This window comes from Mauremys reevesii, linkage group 19 (genome assembly GCF_016161935.1).
Source record: "Mauremys reevesii isolate NIE-2019 linkage group 19, ASM1616193v1, whole genome shotgun sequence".
NCBI lineage: Eukaryota > Metazoa > Chordata > Testudines > Geoemydidae > Mauremys > Mauremys reevesii.
Window position 1 is genome coordinate 20,274,805 of NC_052641.1, and position 7,608 is coordinate 20,282,412.

Consider the following 7,608-nt stretch of genomic DNA (forward strand, 5'->3'; position numbering starts at 1 on the left):
AGAGGTGGGGCATCTACCCACCTCTCCTATCCCTCCCTGAATGAGCAGTTGTGCAGCACTGCATGCAGTTCTGGACACCATGCAGGGGTGAGCATGTATTAAAGAGTCGCAAAACACCCACTTGGATTTCCATCACAGAAATTATTAAAGTTTAAATAAACAAAAAGGTTTGCAAGAAGTAAGAGAGAGGGATTGACTCTACCTGCTTAGAAGGTAGCAAACATTTCCACAACCCCAGCCTAAAACAGGTGTAGGCTAAACCACTAGTTGCAACAGTGCATTCTCTTTTGCAGGAGTGGCCAACCGGTGGCTCTGGAGCCACCTGCTGCTCTTCAGAAGTTAATATGCGGCTCCTTGTATAGACACTGACTCTGGGGCTGGAGCTACAGGCGCCAACTTTCCAATGTGCCGGGGGGTGCTCACTGCTCAACCCCTGGCTCTGCCACAGGCCCTGCCCCCATTCCACCCCTTCCCGCCCCCTCCCCTGAGCCGGCTGTGCCCTCGCTCCTCCCCCTGCCCAGAGCCTCCTGCACATCACGAAACAGCTGATCACGAGGGAGGGGGCGGCACTGGGAGCTGATGGCGGGGGCTGCTGATGTATTACTGTGGCTCTTTGCAATGTACATTGGTAAATTGTGGCTCCTTCTCAGGCTCAGGTTGGCCACCCTGCTCTTTTGGCTGTTACCAGTAGCTGGTGGTCAATGGGGGTGGGGGGGAGCCCTAAACTGGCACCTGGTGGTCTATTCAATTCATATTCAATAGACTCAGACAAATAACCCTTTAGTTGCTGGGTTGAATTATTCTGTAAAGCATGTATCAAAGAGGGGCCAATGGAAAACCCACCATGTTGTGTATGATTAGAGGGAATTAAAAAAAAAAAATTCCAAGTATTACAGAGACTGTGTTCCATTGCTGGAGAGAAATGGAAATGTGGATAATATTGATAGCAACACAGAAATATCTTAAGGTCACAAACTTTCTCCAGCTCACTAGACTTCTGCGATTTGGTTCAAGTAACAGGTAGGACCAGAGCTGGGAAAACACAGCCATTTCCATTTGCATGTGGTTCATGAAAACATTCTCTACTTTTATGTGTGTGGCATCCATTTTTTGCTTTGAGACTGAGGTTTGGGCAAAACCTACCTCTGCTCTGAATGTGTAATGTAATCAACACTCCCACCCATGACTGCTTGGTCCAGGCCAAATCTTAGCATGATGCTAAGTAACACAATTAGTTAGTCGCTCTAGGAGCAAGAGAACCAAAGAGAACTACAGGTCTGTGTGGCCAGCAGCTTCAGTAAAGAATCTCCTATATGTTAATTACAACCATAGCATAGCTTTTCTCTACTAGGAGGGGTGCAGTATTCTCTCTCCTGCTCTTATCGTTACACTTTCTGTGCCCCCATGAGAGTAACAGCCTCTCACTTCCCACACGCCAGCACTTCCTCTCCTCTTACAAAACACTCCGGAAAACCCATTTCTAACCAACCCCCCTCCACTTATCTTTGCACCCAGAATCCTCAGTGCATGTTATGAATTGCAGGCCTCCTGTGTACCCCTTTTCACCTGAAATAGACCGTAAGCTACTCAGAGCAGGGCCTACCTTGCTACACGTTTTATAAAGCAGCACTGGTCTATGCAGAATCAAGCATCATGCCATTGTTTCACATGATTCCTCTCTCAGATGCATTGGTAAACCACACTTGTGGGCCTCTGTCCCTCCCTTGTCAAGAGGACAAGAATCCACTACAGCTGCTGGCTGTTGGAGCTGTTCCTTCAATTCCAGGAGGTAGAGGCTACATCTGGTGAGAACATTTTTTTTAAAACTAAATGAATTTTTGTCACACAGCTGAAACATGTTGGTTTCAACAAGGTTTTCAAGCGGGACTCTTTAGCTCTGAGGTTAGGGGTCTGGGATAGAGAAACTCAAATACCTGCTCTGCTCCAGTCTGAGCAGCGCTGGACATCCCAGATCAGGCTGCATCAGACACACCAGGGGCTTGTTCCATGGTAAGGAATTAAAAACCTCTAAAGTTACCGTGTAAGGGAACCGCCATCCTGCGGCCAGCTGCAGTAGCGGGAACCTGCTGCTTTTCGCAGTAAAGGTCCCTGGTTCAAACCCCCTGGGGTGTGTGTGTGTGTATATATACACCCACCCACCCTTCTGGACTGGGGCTAAATGAACCAGTGCCAGGGCGGGGATGGGGGATACTTCTCCCTCCAAGCCCGTCTGCGCCAGAGCCGGGGCGAGCCGAGCAGCGGTTGCTGAAAGCCGGCTCCGTTTCTGACGAGGAGGGTTCGCACCCCAGGACGCAGGCGGAAGAGAAACCCGGTAAAAACCCGCTAACTGCAGTCGCGTGTGCACCCAGCTGAACCCTGGGTTTCCGCTTCGGAGCAGAGCTCCTGGCCGGGCTGCGAAGCCTCCCCGGCCCGCTGTGACCGAGGGCGAGACAGGCTCCAGGAAACACGTTCCCGCCGACAGCCGGGCTACGAACAAGGGGCGACTGAGCCAGCCCGGGCGTGCACAGCTGCACCGGACCCAGCAGCGATTAGCCGGCGGCTGCTCCATTGTCTCTCCGGGTCCGGGGCAGCGCACAGCGGGGGGCTGGCCGCTGAACCGGCGCGTTAAACCCTCGCAGCAACGCGGCTCGCTAAAGCCGGAGAACTTTTGCTGTGCCCCGGCTCGCAGCCAGCGCTCTAATGCCGCCACCCAGCAGCCTGGAGCCCGTGTCTCGGCTCCCTGGCAAGCCCCGGCAGGGGGGCGCGTTAACATCTGCAAATAAAGCCCTCGTACCTCGTGTAGAGTCTCTTGGTGGCAGAACTCTGCAGCTCATCGTGGGGAAGAAAAGCCATGAAAAAGGCAGCTCCAGCCTGAATCCTTCCCCCGCCTCCCCAAGGAGAATTCGTGGAGCAGCAGCAGGAAAAACCAAACACACACAGGGAGCGAGATCCACTTTGCACCTATAGCGGCTGCTGTGCGATGTAACTGTTAGATGGCAGCAGCTAGGAAGTGATGTATAGTAACAATAACCAGCAGGCAGGCCCCTCCCCTGCCTGGTGATGTCAGCCGGAGCTAACAAGTCAAGGGGCTTAAAGGGACTTTATCCCCCCTCCCCCTAAACTCTTGATTTCAGCCGCCCAGTGTCCCCTGCTCCTGGCAGTTCTCTCCTCTCCATCTGTGTGCACAGCTGGCCTGCCCCTCTCCCCCAAGCACTGAATTCAACAGTTTGCTGGCAGCAGGCTGAGGGCTGGAAGGGGAGCGCTCCAGCTGTCTGGGCTGAGGACTGGTGATCAGAGGAAAAATCCTGGGCCATCCAGGAGAAAAGCCGAAATGCTGAGAGTGGAGCATTAAGGCCCTGCCCTCACCGAGTCTCACACCAGGGCTCTGACATGGGGAAAGCAGCACTCATTCATCGGGCGCGTCCCCGTCCAATGAAGGCCACGCACTGGGCACCCTTACTCCTGCTGAGCAGCACCCTGTGCCCTTGATTTGAATACTCCAGGAATAAGGAACAGCAGACTCCCAGGAGCCAGGGATCCAGCAGGATGAGGGGCATCACGGTCTGGCCTGTAGCAGGTGATTCCCCACCGCCACCTTGTGGCAGATTCTACCAGCTCTCTCCACTCGCATTCACCTTGGGGACTCCGTGGGCAGAAGGACTCCAGAGACGTGTCCTGCTTGTTACCGTTTTTGCACTCTTGGGAATCAGTTTTATTCCTCTCTAGAGTATGCAAAGATCCTGCTTAATGCAACATGGAACTTCGGAGACCTTGAACAATGTCCCGCTGGCTGAACTGCAGAAACCTCTCACTCCACTCTCTAATTGATTGAGCTTTAAAAACCAAACAAAACCAACAAGCCCGAATCCCCACAGTCTAACAATGGGCTTGATTCATCTGATAAACCACAGCAGCGAAACCTGAAACCATCACGCCAAAAACCTCAGCAGCAGCATTGTCCTGGGTACACGCCACTCCACTTGATTAAAGGGAGCGAGCACTGAACCAGGAGGAAAGCTACACCCACAGGGCCAGGCTGGAGAGCTGGGATTAATCACACCGGCCAGTGCTTATTTAGGATTGAACTGAAACCAATGAGACTCTTCATGTGAGCAGCTCTTCGTCAGTAGGAGCAAGCACTTACAGGCTGCCCTAAGAGATGTGGGGACTCCCAGGGCTTTTGGGATCCCCCTCCTCCCCCTCCTGCTTCTTGGTGCAAAGAATGAAAAACAGCTGCTGATGTCACTGGCTGCAGCCCTCCCTTACCCATAAGAGACAGAGGGTGCATTGCCGCATGGGGCCCACAGTGCTTGGTTGGCATTTAATGATTGTGGGCAGCTAGAGTCATCGCCCTGCAGAGGAACAATGCCGGAGTAGGGAGCAAGAGAGAGGAGGATGGAGCCTGACTTCCATTTTGATTTGGTGCCAGATGAATAGCATTCCCCACCAAGCTGAGCAAATGGGTCGCCCACAAGTTATTGATGTGGAGGTCATGGGGTGAAATTCCATGGCTTGTGCTATGCAGGAGGTCAGATTATATGATCCTAAAGGTCCCTTCTGGCTTTAAAAACTATGACTCCGCAATGGATAATTTATCATCTGACAAAACAACGGCTTTTTCAGCTTTCAAGGCAGTCATGAGCAATTTGCACCAGATTTTAATTCATTAATCAAATTTATTCAGGTGGTTTGGTGCGGGTTTTGTTGACTACAGATGCTCATCGCAAGTATTCAATGCACAGCCAACACTCCAGCTCGGCCACTTAGCTGCAATTAGATAAGTCACATGGTATTGTTTCTGAACCCTAATTGGACAAGCATGTAAACATTTTCTGTACAAATACTTACACATGCTAATGAGAACATTTGCTCTCTGGGACTACCTGCAGGCATGCCAGTGACACTGCCTGGTCCTGCAGGCTAGGTACTAAAGGCCTAGCGGGAATTAGGAATTCCTAGACATAGGGATTTACTGAATTGCTAACATTTACATGAAACTATTTGCAGCACTCGCCCAACTCTGCTTCTGTGCATCTTCCCTCTTGCAACACTTCTTTACGACTGACAGACAATTCCCTTTTTGACTTATTAATCTCGTTGCAGAGACAGAACTCTCTTATTTTTCAGTGGACAGTAATCATGGCAAGTTATCCCCTTGTTACGTTGCTCAGCCTATGGCATTATCTACGCAGTTGCCTCTCAAGTTTTACCATCCTTGGGTACCAATAGCAGAAGCACTAGTGTAAACCTGTCACTGGATTCTTAACCAGCCTATTAGCTAGACCTGCTCTGAAAATGGTTAGTCAACGTGGTGATAGAAATGTCAGTGGCAATCAACATTAATTCTTCCACCATTGCGATCCCTGGTGGAGCTGCGATGAGAAGACCTGGACATGCGATTGCACTAGGGACACTGTGGTGGTGATGACTACTTAATTTCTGCCTAGCAAAAGTTTTGCCTGGATCACAGTTTGCCAGTGAAGGGAGAGACAGAAATAAGTTGGGGCCAGCATCTGCCTCCACTTCCGTTCACGTTCTGTGCTGCTGACGATAACACAAGGGCTGCTTTTAGAGTGAACAAGTGTAAGATACAGTTCAACAGATTCCTCTGTGTAACGGGCCAGAGGTCAAGAAGACAGAGTGGCCTGAAGAACACAGGGGCAGGCATAATTGCTGCTACAATGGACACTGTCATGCCATTAAGTTTGGCCAGCTCCTGAAATAAAAATCTGAATGCTGTAAGGGCATGAACACCTGCTGTCTGGCTAGAGCTCTCTCTGTCAGTCGCTTTAATAGAAATCCCGGGGGGTGGAGGGGTCAGTTTAAAAAATAAAACAAAGCAGTGAGCATTCATACAGCACCTTTTATGCCAAAGAACCCCAAGGCACTCTATGAAATTAATACAGAGATCCCTTCACACACCACTTGGGAGAAGCATGGCAGCTGTTAAAGCACACAATCATTCTTTTTACATGCTATTCATTGTATTGTGTAAATATAAACACATGAGTTGCCAAGTGAGGTGGTATTTTCATTTTGTAGATGGGGAAACTGAGGCAGAGAGGGTGGCTGTGGCATAGCCAAAGTCACACAGCAAGTCAGAGAACCAGGAGGACAATTCAGGACCTCCTGATTCCCAATCCTATGCACATTCCTCTATATCACATGACTTCATACCACCATGCATCCATTTGAGAAATGAAGTGAAGAAGAATGCAGTGTGAAGAAGAATATTCTTGTGATTTTACATGAGGCTTATGATGTTTGGTGTTTTTCTTTAATCCCCATCTCCTGGAGTCAAGTGAACATGTGAGAATCTCAGCTACCACAAAGAAAAAAAATAGTTTCTAGCCATTGAGTTTGCAAAGAAAAGCTTGAAAGCATGACCTGAGTACACCGTAAAGGCAAAAAACCAGAAGGCAATGAAAAAGAACAGCATTTTGGGTGGGTGAGGGAAACAAAAACCTCATGATTTTTTGGAGTCTTACTCATTTTTGAATGCTTGAGGATGCAAATATGGAGAATGCACCAGCTTGAAGCAGCAGTTGGAATTTGGCTAGTTCTCCTTTCAGCAGCACCGCCACTTATGAAAAAGAGTCATGACTCTTTAATGAATCCACATCATCAGCAATTTACACACCTCACCTGATAGGCAGCAGCTCCAACGGCTTGGTGTTCCTTGCATCATAATGCAGCATTAGCTCATTTTGAAGTTTTTTGGAGGTCTCCCATCCAAGTGCAGATGCAAGCACAATCTTGCTTGGCTTACAAGCTCAAACAGGATCATGACACACAGTGGTAGGGTTGCAGGAATCTTTCTATTTTTTAAAAAAAATTCCTATCCAACGCTATCACATCAGACTACGAAGCAAGCCCTCACAATAGTAGTGTTTCTTGCCATGTTGATTAAGAGCTATATTGCACAGTGTCACTGCCAGAAAAGGATAGAAATGGTACTCTTTGGAGGTAAAAATATTTGTACGCATGTAAGAATCGTGAAAACAGCACTCTGTAGGAAAAGCCAGTTCTACAATAACCACAGAATTATGACGTTGTTGATCACTGAGTTTTGGTCAATCATGTGTGGACTGGTGGCAAATTAAAAGATCTCTTGCGGATCTGATGAGTTTCTCGTCTAGGAATGCTAAGGACGCAGGAACTCACTCCAATCACAGGATGTCTCTGTAATTAGCAAGTAAGCTTGTTGTTTTGTCCATGAAATGTGTTGCTGGTGGCCTCTACTGGCGATTGTGCACATAAGGAGCAGTATCATTCAGACTTCAAAAGCTCTGACACACTCAAGCTAAAATCACTGCTGAGTTTGCAACCCATAATAGCTACTCTTCACTCCATAGTTAGAGACACTGTACATTTGATTTTTTTTAAAACTGATTTATTCCAAAAGCCACCCACAGCTGGGTACAGCCCCTGGTAAAATAGTATGTCCCAATTGTTCTTTTAAAAAAAATCCTTTAAAAGGGTCAGAGAGAGGCAAACCAAGCAAAAAATGCTGACAAGGGTAAGGCAAAAAGTGATTAGAGGTAAGCAAGAAAAAGGAAATAAAAAAGAAATGCAAAAGGACTGGGTAGTAAGGGGTGGGTGTGGGCA

The 7,608-nt window shown here is 48.5% G+C and overlaps 1 protein-coding gene across 3 annotated transcripts in view; it reads right to left on the reverse strand.

Annotated features, from left to right (window-relative positions):
* GPSM1 (G protein signaling modulator 1) overlaps positions 1-3,078 on the reverse strand; it is a 141,142-nt gene extending 138,064 nt beyond the window's left edge. Inside the window, exon 1 of one of the 3 annotated variants that reach the window (XM_039507182.1) lies at positions 2,795-3,078. In XM_039507182.1, the coding sequence (XP_039363116.1) occupies positions 2,795-2,853 (59 nt within the window). In that variant the 5' untranslated portion in view covers positions 2,854-3,078. Of the gene's footprint in view, positions 1-1,603; positions 1,786-2,794 lie in introns of those variants that run through there. The other 2 variants (XM_039507181.1, XM_039507185.1) reach the window with 2 other exon arrangements.
* Between the last annotated feature and the right edge of the window lie 4,530 nt (positions 3,079-7,608).